The sequence below is a fragment of the Pleurodeles waltl genome, chromosome 7 (assembly GCF_031143425.1).
Source record: "Pleurodeles waltl isolate 20211129_DDA chromosome 7, aPleWal1.hap1.20221129, whole genome shotgun sequence".
NCBI classification, from domain to species: domain Eukaryota; kingdom Metazoa; phylum Chordata; class Amphibia; order Caudata; family Salamandridae; genus Pleurodeles; species Pleurodeles waltl.
This window is the reverse complement of record NC_090446.1, coordinates 1217562637-1217582965: the sequence shown is the minus strand read 5'-3', so window position 1 is coordinate 1217582965 and position 20329 is coordinate 1217562637. Positions and strand designations below refer to the sequence as shown.

The following is a 20329-nucleotide window of genomic DNA, read 5'->3' as shown; positions in this document are numbered from 1 at the left end:
TGCCTTCTGTTTATTATATTGAAACTTAAGAATTGTGGTGAAAGATCAATGGGCAATCCAAAGAGCACCCCCTTTTCAAAGAGTTTATTGTGGACTTTTTACTCAGGCTTTGCAACAGTGTCACTGAAGGCAGTGCTATCTATAGTGAAGGGATAACTATTTCTCCTGTACCTTTCAAGGGAGAAATGTCTGATTGGTTTACCATGTATTAAAAGGTTATAAATGGTTCTGCCAGCTCCTGTAACCGGGGAGTTGTGTTTCCATGTGTCCGGAAATGTATGTAAGATAATTGATTACGTGAGGATAGAACATGAGAATTATGTGACTGACTAAGTGCATGACGGAGTCCATTTTGGCTCTACATGTGGCAGAGGACTTTGAGCCAGGATGGCACCCTTTGCTGATCTGTAATCCTACTCTTTTGGATTTATTTTCCTGCAGCCCCAGTACAGAGTTGGGGTTGTCCTGCCTTCATGCTGTGTCGCTGTTGCGGTGCTTTGGTGTGAGTGCTCTCAGCTCCTCCTCTCTTCCTGATTTGATGAGGGGATGCCCTCAGTCTAGTATCCTTGATAGCAACAAAATCCATCAAACAGCTACGACTCATTATATTTCTGTTTAATGAGATGAGTGCTGCATTGCAAATAATCGGCGCAGGTGCGTAGAGGGAAGGTCTGAAGAAAGTCTAACATAGAAAGACGAAAAAGCAGCTCTCCGTTTCCACTTGCATGTATTGTCAAAGCATAAAACAAAGATACAAAATAGTTTGCGTATTCCCGCAAATCGCTTGCAGAACTTACAGCTGGGCGAGCAGATCGCATCAGAATGTTGGTTGTATATGGTTTATTTATAATTGCTTCACAGCATGCTCTAATTGGCAGTGCAGTCATGAGCACGCTTTGACGCCCACGCACTGGAAGCTTTAAACGCTATGGCCCAGTTAAGGGGCCATTTTCTTGTATCGCTGCTTTCTCTACATGAAAGATTCCGCTATTGCTGAGGCGATGTCTAGGTAATATGTAACCACGCCTTACTGAGATGAAATAGTAACATTTGTTGTGGCAGGAGAAATTTAAGGATTTTGGTAATAAGTTATAAAGTACATAAGGCCCTACAGAAAGATACAATGATATAGATTCCCTGACTGTGGCTTTTTCGCTATTTAGTAAGCCAACTCCAAGCCTGTAAACCGTCTTAATAATGTATAACAAAAAAAATGCAAATGTGCAGTGGGCATGTTTGGGTGCACCATTTGACTTCAATCGTCTGCTAACTAATTCAAATATACTAATGGCACTAGCCAGCAGCGTTGAACGAAAAAACAACTTCACCTATTTAAAATCAAAAGTCATGTTTTCAGGGGACTTCCAAAACAGAGAGGGAGAGAGAGTGTGTGCGTCTTTGCCTGTGTGTATGGAAACATTCTTGGTGAAATCACACATGGCCTATACCCAACTGAAAGCACCTGTATACAACTATTAGCTGGGGTGGTGGGGGGGATGCAAGATTTAGCAGGAGGGTCTATTTTCTGCCTTGTCTAAAGCTTAATGAGATCATTTACATACTTATTTTTCGCATGAAATAACTTCATGTCAAATGTCCCGTGTCCAGCATGCAGACATTTTTTCCTACTCACTGTCTAACTCGCAGGTAGATTCAGTACCTAAATACAACGGACCTCTCCATGAATGACATTACACCCTTGCTTCAAGGATCAGATGTTATTGCTTACTACCGGCCTCAATATAAGGTGCCATATTCACCCAGTGAGCTGCAATTGTGACTTTAATCAAGAAAGCCACATTAATTTGCACAGAACATGGAAACTACAGACCAATTTCCAGCACCCCCATTTTGCTAACGAAGTATTACATAGAACAAATAACAAAAAACTGCGTCAGGCTACTCTCACAATCCTACTGATTATTATACAAGTTCAGTGCTGTGAGGCCCAATGAATCCAGAAGAATGTACCCCAATAATGCGCTGTTCTAAAGAGAGAGTTAAGCACAACGGTCAGGTGGATCGTTCCACATCGCCTTCAAAACTGTGCCCAACAGAACTGCAGTGACCAAACTAAGTAACATCTTTACATTTAATGAAATTAATCTATGTAGTTTGAAATCTATTGGACACCCAGACATATCCTTACTCATTTCATCAGTAAAATAAAAGGTATCACAACCTAAAATATACATTTGTTCTTGAATTGACACTGTAGCAAACAGAGTTTTTGGTCTGGGAAGTAAAATCTTGAGTAGACAAGATCTGTTGTGGTAAAGTGCAGTTGAAGCTGAGAAAATATAAACTTAACTTGTGACTGTCTTGGCAGTTCATAAGATATTTATGATATCCAATTCCAATTTGGGCCAAGCCCTACCGACGTACGACCAACAGTCCAGTTTTTGGTTGAAATTGAAATACACATGTATGACTTGCAATTGAACTTTGAAGAGAGTACAACTTTCCTAAAAATGTATATCTAGCAGTGCAACATTCAGGTATAGATGCACAGAAATTACACAAGTGTAAATAAATTTAAGGCCTGCAGAGGTGGTTAAGATTTACAATGATGGGGGAGAAATAAAATAGCCAGGTACAGGGTGAGTTCTGCCTTTAGGTCTGACAATGCTGCATAACCACTGACATTAGATATAATTAGGGCCACTGGAATTATGTGATTGTGCGGCTGCAGCGATTTTTGCATAATTGTAGATGTGCTGCATTTTACCACATAATCCATCGTCTGCTTCGTATTCTGCACATTTTAACCCAATAAAATTGTATTTGTAGCTCAAACGGTTCAAAAGTTAATAAAAACATAGCAATCTGCTGTCACGCAGTGGAAGGCCCTTTGCAAAGGTTGACTGGTCACCTTTATATTTGGTGTTAAAACGGTATTAGTGAGGTACAACTAATGCCTAAACAGTGTTAATAGGTTGAAAAATTACAAAATAATGAATACAATCAGAAAATATGCTGCATATTTTGCCTTTTCTTGTCGCATAATTTACTCAACCCTGCTGCATAACTTGGCCCGTCACTGCCGCGTAATTCCTGAGGTCCTATGGCAGGCATCAGAGTGTAGCACACGTCCCCGCGCACAAGGCCAACAGAATGGAGAGAGTTTTGGTTGAGGTGCGCCACAACAGTGACAAGGTAGGAGGGCACCAGGTACGACAAGCTAAGGCATTTCACATCCTACAAGGTAGACAAGGATCTAGAATGACGCCCTTTTGACTAATGTGACATGCAAAAACACAGAAAGTGTTGCCTCACAATGACAAGTGGTAACGCTGTGTGAAGCATTCTCAGGGAGGGCAAAATATAATATGTAGTGCCCACACTGTCAAGAAAACTAGATGACTTTGGGCAACCTGTGGAGTCCATGCAAACTGATGACACAAATCTAAAGGTAATATATGAAGTTGACATGAATGGGAGAGTTGTCAAAGTACAGATCCTGGAGTTTGAAGTATGGCAAGATACTGCAAAGGGAGATATGGAGAAACAGTAAGTCAGTACAGTCACAAAACTTCCGCCATCTCTGCTAACATGCAAGAAGCAGCGTCTATTAGAAGATCCACGAGGAAGCCACCTAAGAGTTGCATCTTCCCAGAAGAGACAAATGTGAAAACAAAAAAACGCATGTGTGAATGCAGAGAGGAGCTGGGAGGAAAATAACGTACACCTATCAATCAAGATCCCCATGAATGATTGCAATGCTGTGGCGGATTAAAAGGGGAAGGAGAAAATTATGAAAGTCAATAACTCAAGCAAATGCACAAATGTCAATCAAGTACGGCTGCGTTTCAAAGTAGCAGACACTTCTAGTGAACTGACCACATCTGAGCAAATAGGAACCTACAAGCACACAAAATGAAGATATGAAACTTCCAAACTAGCTAACCAATTGTTCTCAGAAATGTATTACCAAATGCACAACAGAGCTTTGGAGAGCCTTCCTCAACTTTTTAATCCGACCCACTGCCCTCCTGCCCCAAATTCCGATCAACAAGGTCCTTTTATCCATTTTTATTTCACCTTATTCAGTACTCCAACTTTTCAAACTGTTTTTACCACCGCACAACGAATCTAAAAGAAAACATGTACATATGCCTCACTATTTGCAGGGCAAGCAGGAATTCGATGAAAGACCAACCAAATTAGGCATAGTGCAGGGTTGTCTGCATATTTTATGAGTGTTTTCTGATCCATATCGTGCCCCGTATTACTAAGCAGATGGGAAGTGGGAATATGCACTTTGAGAAGAACCAATACTCTGAAATGTATTGCACATTGATAAGTGTCAATAAAAATACTTACAAAAAGATATGCAGGTGGTGTGGTGTTGGTGGCGAAGATAGCGGATGCACTTTAAGGGTGCTCAAAGACCTCTATGCTTCATCCTTAGCAATCCTACCAGAGTAACGACAATCCGCTGCCCCCACCCCCCGTCCCTTCGACGGCCCTCTGGCCCTGTTTGCGGTGAGCTACCTTGTCGAGGCCGGGGACCTTAGAGGGGTGTCAGGCATCGAGATGGAAGAATCTTGGGCCATGTAACTCTTCCACCCCCCTCCCCCAGCTCCCCCTCCCAACTCCAATCTGGGACACGGCGGTCCTGTCCTGTGGGAGACTCCACCAATACCACTGGCCTTGCAGTTCCACCTCTAGTCTACCACAACGACAATCTCCCTCACCTGCTCCTGTGGTCATGCCACCCTAATGCACCCTGGCTGTATGGGCGGCTGCCCTTCCATCTGTTGCTGGGCCGGACTGCTCGCACTGCCCCCACTGGAGGACTAGGCCAAACGGGTCAGGCGACAAACCAGAGAACCCAGCCTTTCCTCCCACCTCACTGCGTCATGCCTGGGCACGTCAGCCTGCTGTTACACCATGGGGAAGGGCAAGAACTGCCCAGTGCCCAGATCAAGATGCACAAGTTCATGATCCTGCAGACCAGGACCCTAGGCTCCCCCAGGGCGACAACCCCTGCCCTCAGACCAGTCGAATCCTGGAACATGGCAACAATTCTACAAGCTATCCAGGCTTCCTGAGAAGTTTTGGAGACTAGGATCGGGGAGGTCAAGATATAGGTTTCTCACCTTCGCCAAAACTTCCACAACATTAGCACAATGGTCTCTAAAGCAGAAGGATGCACTTTAATGCAGGACAACAAAGTGGTTATGCTGAAATCTACAGTAACTGGTCTCCTGTCGACCACCACCAAACTTGAAGACCGCACAGAAGATGCAGAAAATAGTTTGCTCTGCAACAACCTTCAATATGTGGACTTCCTCGAAGACGAGGAGAAAAGTGCACCCGGGAACTTCCTAGAGAATAGGCAGACCTCCTGGATACCCGAAGGTCAACTCTCCCAATGGTTCCTACTCACACAAGCTCATCACTCACTGGTGCAGCGCCCACTCCAGGGGCCCCTCTGAATCTATGCATTGCTTGCCTTCTCATCTACTGTGATTGGCATATCATCCTTCAGGAAGTCTGAAAGGCTGGTGAACTATGGCACAATCATGCTGTGTCATTCTCTTTCCAGATTACACTTGGGCAGTTCAACGCCAGCACAAAATGTTTGCCAGGGTCATACAAAATCTTAGTGCCAAGCTTGTTGAATATATGTTGATTTTTAGTCTTAAAGTCCTTTTAAAAAAAAAAAAAAAAACTATTTTTATTAAAGCACTTAAATGCTCAAAATCAAATCTTGTCATCTTCATTATATGGATCACAATTTGCTGTTCGATCAAAATAATAGAGTGTTTTAATTCGACATATCGGTCAGGTAGAGCAATCATTATTCAGTATTCCGTCCAGGAATAACCCTCTCTCAACAGGACCCTCGTTACCAATCAGCGCTTCAGTGTATTCTAAGCCTTTGCCCGATATCAAGCTCCAGCCCAGAGGCCTCAATAGGTAAGCCAGTGGGCCTAGATAATATTGTATTTCTTAGTACTGCCCTTGCCTTTGTAGATCTCCTGTTCGGCCTGTTGACACCAGTCTATGTTATGTTTCCAGTCACTGAATGATGGAGGTTCGCTTGTCCCCATACTTTAAGTATATCTCTCTTGGCCTCCCCGCCGCTAGTCTCAGCCATGTTTTTTGTTGTCTGGGCCATTTTTCCTCTCCCGTGATATTTAGGATAAGCCACCCTTCTTCTAATGGCACATCTAGGTCCATTGCTCGGGTCATCTCCATTATTACCTGGGACCAGAAGCCCTGAATGACTGTGCAGCTCCATATGGTGTGAAAGAAAGTCCCCACCTGACCACATCCCCTGCTGCATAAATTAGAGTCACTCTGACCCATGCGATGTAGGAGGGATCTGGAATAGTATGACCTATGTAGGTGTATGAGGGGAAACTGAGCTCTGATCGCCAACTCACGGGGGCTATGCAGGGCCTCCTGCCAGTCCTTGTCTTCTATGGGGACTGTGCCCCCTTCCCAGGCCTCCCGAAGTGTGCGCAAAGGATCCGGGGTATTATTAAATATCGATTTATAGATCGCTGATACTGTCTTGCCTGGGAGTGGTTCCAGCAACAATCTGTCCTCCAACGGGGACGCGTCAGGGAGTGTCTCCCCTTCCTTTATGTATTGTCTGAGTGCATGCCGTAACTGTATATATCGATATCTCTCCAAGTCTGACATATCAAACTCAGTATGGAGTTCTTCAAAGAAGATAATCTTCCCATTACTCCACACATCTCCCAGTCGCTCTATGTCCATGAGATCCCATCTATTAAAACCCCCCCAGTTTGCACAGCTCATCCAATTGGTGGCTATCCCAAAGTGGGGTTATATTTGTCAGTGTGTTCTCCGATCCTAGTAACTTTGTTACCTCTCTCCAGGCTCGAACCGTGGCTAGTGTCTGGGGGGGGAACTCTCTTCTTCTAGTATACAGGATTACCAGGTAGCCCCTTTCTCCCATTTCGGTTCTATCCAACCTGTATGCTGGTTCGTCACTGTCTGCATATATCCATTCGTTCACTGTGGCTAACCGGGATGCCCAATAGTATGCTCGGATATCCGGGACTGCCAATCCCCCCTCAAAAACTCCTCTCTGAAGCTTATTAAGGGCAATACGTGAGCTACCCCAATTCCATAAAAGGGCACGCATCTCACTGTTGATTTTATTAAAGAAATCTTTGGTCAGTGAATATGGAGCATTTGTAGAACATATAGCAATTGTGGGAGGGTCATCATTTTAAATAGGGCAGCGTGGCCCATTAAGGATGTCGGTAGTGTCTGCCAGTGTGATACATCGTCTTGGAGGCGAACTAATTGTGGGTAGAGGTTTTCTTTAAGAAATGCTTTTGGGCTCCATGTGATATATATTCTCAAACAGGTAAACCCGTCCTTGGTCATGGGAATCTCACAGCCGGGTGGCAGAATTTGCTCTCCTTCTGTTAATCAAAATGGCCAGGACTTGTCCCAGTTTATTTGGTATACTGAATATTGTCCGAAGGTCTGTAGGATGTGTAGTATCCTATCTACTGAGTGACTGGGTTTCCTGGCGTATAGCAAAATATCATCTTCATATAGGGCGATCCGGGCCTCCCAAATGTGCCCTTCCCAGATTCCCCAGATGAGAGGATCTTGTTGTATCCAGGCAGCCAATGGTTCTATCACCAAGGCAAATAAAAATGGGAACAATGGGCATCCCTGCCTCATACCTCTGTGGAGCATGAAGGAGTGTGAAACCGCCACATTTACTCTAACTCTGGCCCTTGGTTCTTGATATAATAACTGTACCCATGTACAGAACCCGGGGCCGAATTTCAATTTAGTGAGTACCGCAAATAGGAATGGTCATTCTATACTATCAAAGGCCACTCCCGCATCCAAAGGCAACACCATCACTGCATCCACGTCTGGTGCCCTCGTTGCATGGAGTACCCCATATGGTCTCCTAAGATTAAACCTGGTGCTCCTATTCAGCATAAAGCCCGACTGGTCAGGATCTATCAAGCTTGTTATTACCAACTGGAACCTTTTACTCACCAGTACTTTAGCTTCTAACTTTATAAATGATATCAGCTGGTAAGAGCTGCAAGCCGTTTGGGGTTTGCCCTTTTTGTGTATTACTACAGTCATGGCCCCTCTTTCATCTGATGGGAGGGATCCCACCTTTCCAGCCTCCTGAAACATAGTCAGTATGTGAGGGGCCACTATGTTAGCAACACTCTTATAGAGCTCGACTGGTAGGCCATTAGGACACTTCGCCTTACCTGATTGCAACCCCCAGAAAGCTCCCTGTACCTTCTCCACAGTTATGTCCTGATCTAGTTTATCTGTATCTATCATCGAAAGGACAAGGAGATGGAGGTCTACCAGGAGTTCTGTACAGTCTTCTACTGTATGGACAGTTCTGGAGGCACATATCTGTCCATAATAAGAGGCAAAGGCCTCCGCTATTTCTTGTCCCGAGGTGAGTGTCCTCCCCCCTTCATCCTGTATTTCTGCCACCCAATTTCAACCCCTATCTCTTTTTTCTAACCACACTATCAATTTGCCGGCCTTGTCTCCCACGTCATAAAGGCGTCTCTGTATTGACACCACATGTTTCCTGTCAGGTCTTTAAGCTGTCCTGTTTGAGCCGTAGGCAGTGACATTGGCCTGGGGTCAGTTCCGCACCCATTGTCTTTGTTGCTTCCTCCTCCGTGATCTCTGTCTCTCTATTCTCTGATATGCCAATTTTTTTCTCTTTGTTGATTACCCCAATTACTGCTTGCGGGTGGCCTCTCAGTACCACTTTAAATGCTTCCCCCACAGGGTGCCAGCTGAATCCACCAACCCTAAATTTTCCTGGAAGTTGTGTTCCGCCCGGGTCTAATTTTCTCTTGGAGTGTATTATCTTTGAAGTGCCATGCAGCTATCCTGGGAGGCCAAGCCGTGACTTTCGTGTTCCAAGTCAGCATAACTACCACTAGTGAATGATCTGATATGCCATGCGCCAGATGCCTCACACTGTGGAATCTTCCCACATCTGTCGTGTGTATAAAAAAGTAATCCAGCCAAGAAAGGCCCCTGTGAAGTCGCTAAGTATGTAAACTGTCGTGCCTGGGGGTTGTGGTCCCTCTGTAAGTCCACCAATCCCAAGGAGTCAGAGAACGATCTTAACAGACTTATGGGATTAACTGCCTTAGCGCTTGTCGGTCTGTCGCGTTCTGGATCTATACTGTCATTCCCCCAGGAGCAAAATGCCAACTGGCATTTCCAACAATACTTTTCCTTGGGTTGGAAGCGTTTCACCATGTAATTCAGGTGGAACATATACTGAACAAATATTTATTGTCTGACCATTCCAGGTGTCAGTCTCTGCCACAAAGCAGCCCAAGGGGTCAGCCCAGACACGTCCCAGAATGAATGATGGGGAAGCTTTAAGTAAGATCCCCACTCCTCTTGAGTTTGAGGCAAATCCGGCATGTGCCAATAAAGAGTATCCCATTCGCTTTAGCGCCTTATGGTTGTTACCTTTCAAGTGGGTCTCCTGTAGTAGGGCTACATCTGGGGAATGTCGTCTGAGAAACTGCAGGACTAAGGTACGGTTAATCTTATTTCTAAGTCCATTGACATTCCATTTCATGGCCTTTAGCTGAGTTCGGTTAGTTGTCTCCATGGTGTGAGTGTCTGTGCGCTGTGTCCCACCCGCTGACATGTCTATGGGGCACTGCTTTCCTCCCTCTCATACCCCAAATGCTCCCCCTCCATATAGCAAACTTGATCTGAGCAAAATACTGTAAAAGTCATCAACAATAAACATTTCCCAGTGCAACCCCCCCACACTGCAACTCTGCTTCATAGGTTTGGAACTGCCCATACCCTCAACTTGCAGAGCGCCTGTCGCTCCTTTTCTAAAAAACTGTGCTAAGAGTTGGCTTGCTCTTCCAATGTTAACTAACCAATGGTTATTGTGATATAAAACATCTTTGATGTGGTTGTGTGTCAGCATCTGGTGAGTTTTTCTAAAAGAGCTTAATGACATCACTGTGTCTGGGAGGCAATACGGCCCCCCTGCCTCAAGTGGGTGTCATTTCATACATGTCCCACCGAATCTCTCCAACCACCCACCCCACCACAACATCTTATTCTTCTTACTCCAGCTTCTAGGGTAATTCTCAGCCTCTTTCTGTTTCCGCAGTATTAGTGCGTTCCACTGGATGTGTGATAGGATCATCCAGTCTTAGGGTTGACTTGCTTTCCTCCAGCCTTCCATCCAATCCCACGCCTCCTAAGGCTGGATGAAGTACCAGGATTTGCATCCTGAGATTACCCTCAGCTTCGCCAGAAAAAGCATCATACATTTCATTCATAGATTTCTTTGTTGCGCAGAGCTTTTTTAACTGCATCGAAACTGCGCCTCAGTTTTTGCATCTTATGCTTAAGGTTTGGAAAAACCCTGATTTGGGCACTTTTGTAGAGGAGATCCCCTTGAGTACGTGCTGCCTTTAGAATAGCGTCACAGTCTCTGTAGTTGAGAATCCGGAGCTCAAGGTTTTGTTAGTGGGGCTGGTGCCCAGTGCGCTCTCTGAACCGAACAAAATTATGATAGGCGCCTCGGTCAAAGTTTGCTGAAATATGGTCATCCAGGAAGAGATCCACACTGAGGCCCTCTGCCCCCTCCGCCACTCCCCCTACTTTGATGTTGTTTCATCTCAACTTACCTTCCTGGTCTTCAAGCCTGGCTTCCATGGCTTTTTGGTGCTTGGTAAGGACCTGAACATGTTCTTCCAGTCGTTTAGACGTAGACTGTAGGGCCTGGACATGCATTTCAGCTTTTGTAACTTTCTCAGTCAATTTTCGGAAATGCGCCCTTAGGAGGGAAACGTCTATTGTCACTGTGTCTAACTTCGGCTCCAATGTCTGTTTCAAGTCTGAGATGGCAGCCATGATTGTGCCTAAGGAAGGTTCAGGTATCCCTCCGGCATCCGAGGGCAGGACTCCCGGCTGGGCAGATACCCATGGAATGGCATACTTATCCATTCTGAGTTGTGCCTGGGCCTGGCCTTTGGGTTTGACCATGTCCACGGATCAGCCTCTGTGTACCTGGACCGGGACAGGAGCGTCCACCGGCCTCTTTCCATCACCCTTGGCTGGCGCGACCCAGTTCCTCCGATCCATGTGTGGGGGGATTCCCCTTGTCACACCCAATCAATATCCCACACCTGGCCCTCCAACAGAGATCAATCGTCTGGGGGAGGAGCGCACCACAGCTCCCGCAATGTCTCACCAATTTCACGATGCACCACCCCCCTCCCTCAGAACTCCCGCTCACCACAGACCCCCAGGGGGGCCATGTCGATCTCCTTCCCAGGCCTGTCCGATTCTGCCGGCCACTGCTCCTATCTGCCTTGATCTTCTCCAGTCCCCCCAGGACGGTGGTGGCACGGGTGAGGGCCTCAAGTCCAGACTCCGTCGATTCCCCCCAACCCCTGCGTCCCATCACTTTCTTCGGCCCGACCCAGCCGGCCAGGGCTGCTTCGTACACTGTGTAGTCCGCAGGGTTTGTCAGGTGTTATACTGCAGCGGGGGGTATTCACTGTTGCTTTCAGGCCATGACGCACGGGTCGTCCGGCCCTCCATCTCCCCCAGTCCGGATAGCCCCTCACCTCTCATATTGAAGAAGGCTGTCTCAGCCTTCACTTCAAGGCCTGCCTCCCTGGCCCAGCCAGTTCTTCTGCCACCAGTCTCCGCTCAGTCTATCTTTCAGGCTCTCTCCCGGGCCATTCGGGGAGGGGGAGGCCTCTAACCGCCGCCGGTGCCGCCTTCAGCCCTTACCAGCCGTCTAGGTCCGGTCTCACCAGCTCAGGCCGCCCCTCTCCTGTCCGGTTCATCAGTTCCTCCGACGATCGAGCCACAATGTCTCTCACTGGGACCGGGAACCCTGCTCAGCACACCTTCCAGCGACTGCCTGCATCGTTCGGGCCCTCTCCCTGTCATGGCCTCTTCGCGCTCCTGTTTCCGTCTCGGTCCACCTCCGCGGCCGCAGTTATCTCGGCTCACAATTCAGCACCGGCTGGGGCGATTGCTTCCTCCTACGCCCCTGCGGCTCTTCCAGTCAATGCCCTTAGATGCCTACGGATTAAGGCAGGATGGTGGGGTTTTAGGATTTAGAGTCGCCGAGCTTCACTAGTGTGTGGCCATTTTGTTGAGAGCTCAGCCACACCCCCAGACGCAAAGTCCTTTTTGATGGCTACACCACCTTCTTTAATACTCCTGATTTGGCTTGGGCCTGGGTGACTGAGAAATGAGAACTAAGGAGCCTATCTGCGCCTAGCAATAGACAGAACTTCAGACCAAATTGCCCACTTCTCTCTGGGCCAAAACCCCAACTCACCTGACTCCTCTGGCCCTAAGGCACACCCCATGGAATGCGCCCTGCTACAGGGACCCCCGACATCCAATGCAGAATTCACCTGCTGGATGACCTGCAGGATGAGAGGATTGGGGGCTGTGCTCAGAACACATGCCTTCGGCATTAACACCAATAATATCCTCTTCTTTTTTTTGAGGAGGCCCACCTCTAATGCCTGCAACACAATGATAATATGTTTTGTTTCTCTGGGGATTTTGGGGAGACAGATACTTCTTGGGAAGAAGTGTTAAGTGTGGGGAAGAAGGTATTTCGGAGGGGGGGGAAGGTGTTTAGGTCCTGCTAATGTTACTAAAGGTTCTGTTGTTTTTCGTTCCGTTCACTCGCTGGACAGGGAGCTCCTTTACAAATGACGTACTCATTCTCTAGAGCTCCCCTATATGTTCTGCTGCCCCCCTATAGAGCCTCCGACAGAGGCTAACCTGAGTCTGTACCCTGAGAGTTACTTTACATATTCACCATGACGCCTTTTACACTCATGTCCTGGTACGTGAACAGACCGCTGAACCATATTAAATGGACTGCTGTCCTTTGCTATGCTAAACCTACTAGCCCAGCTACACTTATGCTACAAGAAAACCATCAGCCAGGATCTACTTGGCCCTTCCTTCGCAGCTTTGGCTAGGGCAGGGTCTTTCATTCAAGCTTTACAAGGGGGTTCAGGGGCACCACCATCCTCCTTCCAAAGAACTTCCCCCGACTGGAACTGCCTCCACATCTGACTCACATGGTAGATTTGTTAGAATGGAGGGCCTAATAGTGGGTCGGCATTGTAGCCTCTTATGTGCGTACGATCGTCATAACCTCTTATATGTGTATGATCATCCCCTGTTGCTGACACCCCCTTTCAAAGCCCTAGAATCCACCATTCTAAACTTGCCCCATGGCACTACCTTAATCAGAGGGGATTTTAATGCCCTTCCCGAACCCAATCTTGATGACACTGTGCCTCTCATGACATCCCGTCAAATATGAACTCAGCTCCTCCGGCCCTGGATGGACGTGTTGGGCCACTGCGACATATGGAGGACCTGGCTCCCCTAGCAGGGAGTACACTCACACTTCCCCTGGTCACAAATCAAAATCCTCCAAAGACCTCTTGATCCTTTTGGCTCCTGATGTACTATGAGTCAACTCGGTTGCAATCCTTTTAAGCATTAACCCGGACCACTCCCCCGGTGCTTCAATACGGGTGCCCAAATATGACCTATCGGTCGATGTAGCACCTCAACACCTAGCACCTGACAAATGACTGTTGCACAGACTTCCTCACTGCTGAATTGCAGTCCTAGTTAGACATGAACTCCGGCTCGGTGTTTTCCCCTGGTGTTCTTTGGGCGGTCAGCAAGGCCACAAAAAGAAGGATCGCAACAAGTTACCTCAGGTAGCAGGAAAAGGTTAAAAGGCACAGAACTTGAACTCAAAACCCAAATCCTACAGATTTAACAGCAATGCATTGGTGGCGATACTGATGTCCACTGTCACCAGCTGGAACTTGCTTGCAGCTCCGTGCTGCCAGGCACATGTTTATCTGCTCCACTGAAATCACCACAGTCTAAACACTACAGCAAACTTTACGTGCACCACCTATGTCCCTTTAGCGAACAACACTCACTCCTACTTGCAAACATCCCCATCCCATTGCTGCCTTTGGGGTCTTGAGTGGCACTTAATGCACTCATCATCGCGGGAGAAATAGAGGCAATCCTAGGGATCAATGTGGGAAAGACCCCCGGATGGCTTTCCCACTGAATACTATCAGAAGTTCCAAACTAAACTGACCACGCCTTCTTGCTCTCTATCAGGAGGCGTACTTAAAATGGTCCCTCCCATAGGAACTTGGCAAGGCGACCATAGTTGTTATTTCCAAGAAGGGCTCTCCTGAACTGCATTGCTCTGCATTACGCCCCATCTTGTTAATCAACGCCGAAAATAAAATATTTGCAAAGCTCCTAGCTAACAGACTCGAACGCAATTAGCCCGACCTGAATCAATCTGGCTTTATGTCCTGCCGTAGAACGCTCCACTGTATTCGGAGGGTACAGGTGGCCAAAGCCCACCTCTAAGGCATACGAACGCCTTATGCCATTCTTTTAATTGACTTGAAAAAGACCTTTGACTCCGCTGACTGGAACTTTCTTCACCTGCGTGGGCCTGGGTCCACGATTTTGCAGATATATCCAGGTCCTCTTCTCTCAACTTTTCACAAGAGTGTTCCTTACCTCAGTGTTACTGGCCCCTTTCTACGATTTGACACGGTACCAGTGAAGAATGCCCACTGTCCCCATTCCTCTTTGTGGTGGCGATCGAACCCTAGGCTAGACTGATTTGTTACTACGCCCAGGTCCAGGGGTGATGGTGGAGCAATGGCGATGAGGAATGTGTTGCATTACAAGCAGACAACATCCTTTTATTCCTAGCTCACCCTAATTGTTTGGGCCTCGATGCCTCTGACTCCTCGATCTCTACAAAGAAGCCTCTGGCCTTTAGGTCAACAAAGCTAAATTCCTATTGGTCTCGAGGCAACCATGATGACATTGCAAGGCAGGCATCGATCCCCCTGCGCCAACTTATTTTCTACCTGGGTGCTCAAATGGCCCAGGACCCATCGCAGATCTGCTACGAGCCTCAACCTTACTCCTCTGCTTAACAAGATAATAAAAGACCTCCAACGCTAAACATCCCTGCTGCTCAGTACTCTTGGTAGAGTCTTGCGATTCAAAATGATGATTCTCCTAAGGTTCCTATATGTTCTCCAAAATTTCCCTTTGATGATTCCCACTACATGGTTCCGAGCTTTCACATCCAATATTAGCTCTTTTCTCTGGGGTGGTCGACACCACCACGTCAGAATGGACAAGTATTGCCTCCTGGTCTATGATGGGGGCATGGGAATGGAAGACCTACAACTTTACTTTCACCCGGCACACTTTCTAGTCATTAACAAATGGCTTCACAGGGGATGGAACGACCAAACCTACAGAGCGGAGCTCTCTCTTTTCTGACTCTGCACAAAGCAATGGGTCTGCTTTATGGTGACCCGGTCACCCGGGACCTCCCAGAGGTAACCAGGTTGATCGTCCTACAGTGGCACAAGACAGTGCACTTTATAGGTCAGGAAAAGAGCCTCACACAACAGCCTCCCTTATTGCACGGACACTACCTCCGGAATTCTAAATGTCTAACTGGCTTTTATAGGGGGGACAGAATCAGCATTACAACTCTGGACAAAGTCTGGCACAGAAGTCACTTATGTACTTTTCAAGACCTGCAGATCTGCTTTCATCTGTCCCAAACACAATTTCACAAATACTTGCAGCTCAGACATGCCCTCTCCTTCCATAAAATCCCCTCGACTGATCTCCTTGAATACAACCCCACTGAAGCCAAACTCCTCTTAGGAGACATTGGCACTTGTCCTCAATGCCCTCAACTGTCTTGCTACCCTCAGATGAAAAAGAGAGGAGTGGATAAGACCATTAGAAGACCCTTACCGGAGAGATGCTCTGTCAGCCCCTCCTCTGGAGCTTGCAATCACTTTTCTCCTTTGCCTAATCCAAATCAACTACCTTAAAGTGACATGTCTCATTCCACGTTGACTCTCGCATGTGGGCAAGATTCAACACTCCACTTGCTTTTGCTGCACCCATCCAAACCCTGAATTCTTTAATTTTGTCTGGCAATGCCTCAAAAAAGATGGATATTAACACAGGATTGGCCTCACCTTCTCTGGGATCCTCCCCTGAGCGATTGGGCTGACGCTCCACATTGTGTTGCTGGACATCATGGAGGATTTCAGGGGGCCACGTGGAGGTAGGATCACAGTGGATTATGTCTACCTTGGTTGCAAAAAGAGACAGTGGCAGAAAGTGGAGGTACATTGATCCTCCTACTCTCCCTGAGTGACTTAGTGGCCTAGACTGGTGTGCTCAACAGGGAGAACTGATCTATTGCACTAGAGGCTGCCCCTGGAAACATACCAGAACATGTGGAAAATGGTGGGACTACCATGAACTGGGCTTCTATAATTCAAATACTTGACTGAGTATTGTGCATTTTGTGATGACTGTGTATTGAATCTGAACTGGTTGTTACTGGAACATATTGTTCTGTTTCTTTTGCTTTTGTATTTCTGTTAAAACAACATTTTGTGTATGCAATGTTATATCTTTCTGTTATGCTAGTCAGGTTAGAACTGCTCCATGCCAAATGAATTAGGTAAGAAGTCTGAGTGGTCAATTTGCTCTGTGCAGGTACGTGCCACCTATGTCTAATTTCTACGGTACCCAAATCACTTGCACAAGTGCAGCAGCTTTGATTTTTTGAACTCTGGTTGGAGTTTCATTGAAAGCATCAACAAAAATTACAGCTGGCCTAACAGCTTGTCATACAATTGGTCAGTGTGGAATATTTTCAGACCTGATCCGCCAGTAATACAAGGCAAGCACTGCATTTTGTGTTATTTATCAATAGTTTGAGTTAAATGTTTTTTTTATTTTTTTTTTATTGTGTCCAAATGCTTCAGAAAACTGGCGTCCCAAAGCGGGGCAAAAATGATCCCTGAGAAAAGAAAAGGCCAATTATTTCAGTCTTTTACAAAGTGTGGTGATTGATAAATGACTCTCAAATATGTAGACTGATGTACATTTTAAACTGGGTGACGTTCATAAAGACATGCAAGCATTCTCAGTTTCTTACCTTTGTTTGGCCTCCAAAGTCGGTCCATCCCATGCCTCATAAGTACGATCCTTGCAAGTTCTGTGAAGGACTCTGTTATGTTAAAATTGCACAACGGGCTTACTTCAAAGAAAGTCATGCCTAATCTCTCCGCATAGGCTTGTGCTTGCTCTGTAGACACCTGGCGTTTAAAGGCTAGATGGAGGCGGTTGCCAACCAGAATTTTAGGGACTCCTGGAGCATGCTGCCAGAACAAAGAGAGAATTAATAGTGCTGCAAACAATCCTAAAATGTGTGTGACATTTTAGAATAAGTCCCTCAGATGATGTAAACTGCTAACACTGTATTTAGGACAAATTCACCGTTTTAAGCTACTCATAAGAGGGGTTCTTCTGGATATTATTAAAATAGCAATTGAATAGAGACTCAGGGCCTGATTTAAATCTTGGTGGATGGAATACTCCTTAACAAATATCTTGTCTGCCTTATTACGCTCTCCATAGGATATAATAGGATCGTAATACAGGAAGGGATACCAGTCACGTCTGTGATGGAGTAATCCCCTCCGCCAGGATCTAAATCAGGCCCTTAAGTAGGTGCTATGCTATTAACACTGCAATTTTAAAAGTCTCAGCTATATCACTTGAAATGTTACTGACAAAACCTATACACCTCATAATATGGTCTAAAATCTCTCCATACGTATGGAAATATACAGGGAGTGCAGAATTATTAGGCAAGTTGTATTTTTGAGGATTAATTTTATTATTGAACAACAACCATGTTCTCAATGAACCCAAAAAAACTCATTAATATCAAAGCTGAATATTTTGGAAGTAGTTTTTAGTTTGTTTTTAGTTTTAGCTATGTTAGGGGGATATCTGTGTGTGCAGGTGACTATTACTGTGCATAATTATTAGGCAACTTAACAACAACAAAATATATACCCATTTCAATTATTTATTATTACCAGTGAAACCAATATAACATCTCAACATTCACAAATATACATTTCTGACATTCAAAAACAAAACAAAAACAAATCAGTGACCAATATAGCCACCTTTCTTTGCAAGGACACTCAAAAGCCTGCCATCCATGGATTCTGTCAGTGTTTTGATCTGTTCACCATCAACATTGCGTGCAGCAGCAACCACAGCCTCCCAGACACTGTTCAGAGAGGTGTACTGTTTTCCCTCCTTGTAAATCTCACATTTGATGATGGACCACAGGTTCTCAATGGGGTTCAGATCAGGTGAACAAGGAGGCCATGTCATTAGATTTCCTTCTTTTATACCCTTTCTTGCCAGCCACGCTGTGGAGTACTTGGACGCGTGTGATGGAGCATTGTCCTGCATGAAAATCATGTTTTTCTTGAAGGATGCAGACTTCTTCCTGTACCACTGCTTGAAGAAGGTGTCTTCCAGGAACTGGCAGTAGGACTGGGAGTTGAGCTTGACTCCATCCTCAACCCGAAAAGGCCCCACAAGCTCATCTTTGATGATACCAGCCCAAACCAGTACTCCACCTCCACCTTGCTGGCGTCTGAGTCGGACTGGAGCTCTCTGCCCTTTACCAATCCAGCCACGGGCCCATCCATCTGGCCCATCAAGACTCACTCTCATTTCATCAGTCCATAAAACCTTAGAAAAATCAGTCTTGAGATATTTATTGGCCCAGTCTTGACGTTTCAGCTTGTGTGTCTTGTTCAGTGGTGGTCGTCTTTCAGCCTTTCTTACCTTGGCCATGTCTCTGAGTATTGCACACCTTGTGCTTTTGGGCACTCCAGTGATGTTGCAGCTCTGAAATATGGCCAAACTGGTGGCAAGTGGCATCGTGGCAGCTGCACGCTTGACTTTTCTCAGTTCATGGGCAGTTATTTTGCGCCTTGGTTTTTCCACACGCTTCTTGCGACCCTGTTGACTATTTTGAATGAAACGCTTGATTGTTCGATGATCACGCTTCAGAAGCTTTGCAATTTTAAGAGTGCTGCATCCCTCTGCAAGATATCTCACTATTTTTGACTTTTCTGAGCCTGTCAAGTCCTTCTTTTGACCCATTTTGCCAAAGGAAAGGAAGTTGCCTAATAATTATGCACACCTGATATAGGGTGTTGATGTCATTAGACCACACCCCTTCTCATTACAGAGATGCACATCACCTAATATGCTTAATTGGTAGTAGGCTTTCGAGCCTATACAGCTTGGAGTAAGACAACATGTATAAAGAGGATGATGTGGTCAAAATACTCATTTGCCTAATAATTCTGCACTCCCTGTAGTCCTTACAATTTTGAAGACGTACCGATATCTGCAAGCAATGCTGTAAATGATAATGTAAGACGGTCCAATAAAACGAACCATGGAATAGAAAGGCAGAACAAAAGTCAAGCTTTTCCATTTTTTGTCCAGTCCCACTGCGTAAAGTGGAATTATTTAGGATCCCTTTCAGGAAACTGCTAGGCAGGTAGCAAAGGGAAGTTCTAAGCACTCACATTCATGTACTAAGATATTTTCTTAGACTCTTTCCCTATACCACAGCAAGCAAAGCAAGTTATGACCCCCACAGCCCTCTTTCCCATCCCAGTCTTTATTATAGTGGAACTCCACGACCAAGACAGGAAACCACTAGTGAAAACTCTGCGTAAGACCCCAGGCCTGACTGCAAACTCAGATTAGAACTTGGGATGACTATCTGCTTCCTCTGTTAGCTGTTTACCCTCCATTGAGTAGAGCATGTACATGCACACAGAAAAAGTAGCATGTTTTCAGGATTTCTTTCCCCTGCATCATTCCATCTCCAGAAGGTGTTTTGCTTTTTTGCGTTTTGTTTTACACAAGATTATTGATCCCATGGTGGGTCCTATTAGTTACTCAGGCAACTGTCATGATACCTTGATATCACTCTAGAAAGAGAAGTCCTACAGCCTGAGAGCCAGACATCCTTTCCATCTCACAGCCCAAAACATTCCTATATACCATCCTTCAACCCCCATGGTTGTGATGAAAAACTGGACAAGGTATTCACAAGTTCTGCTGGTGTCCCTTTTAGCCCAAAAAAGTATTTCACTTTCCAGAGTGAATGGCAGGTGCTAAAGAATGAATTACTTCCTTATTTTTGTTCACTTCAAGTTCTCTGTGTCCTTAAAGCTCCTTAATATGAGGCTGTCCCACTCCATGGCATTAACTACTGAAGGGTCTCAGCACTCCTGTACCTTTCTGTCCGTGTAATCTAATGAGGCACTTAGTAAACGAAGGGTTCATATTTCCG

General features: G+C 45.9%; 1 protein-coding gene across 1 annotated transcript in view; it reads right to left on the bottom strand.

Annotated features, from left to right (window-relative positions):
- RAB40B (RAB40B, member RAS oncogene family) overlaps window positions 1–20329 on the bottom strand; it is a 289872-nt gene that overhangs the window by 77380 nt on the left and 192163 nt on the right. The window contains exon 6 of the mRNA XM_069200358.1: window positions 17081–17303. Coding sequence (XP_069056459.1) covers window positions 17081–17303 — 223 coding nt within the window. The remainder of the gene's footprint in view (window positions 1–17080; window positions 17304–20329) is intronic.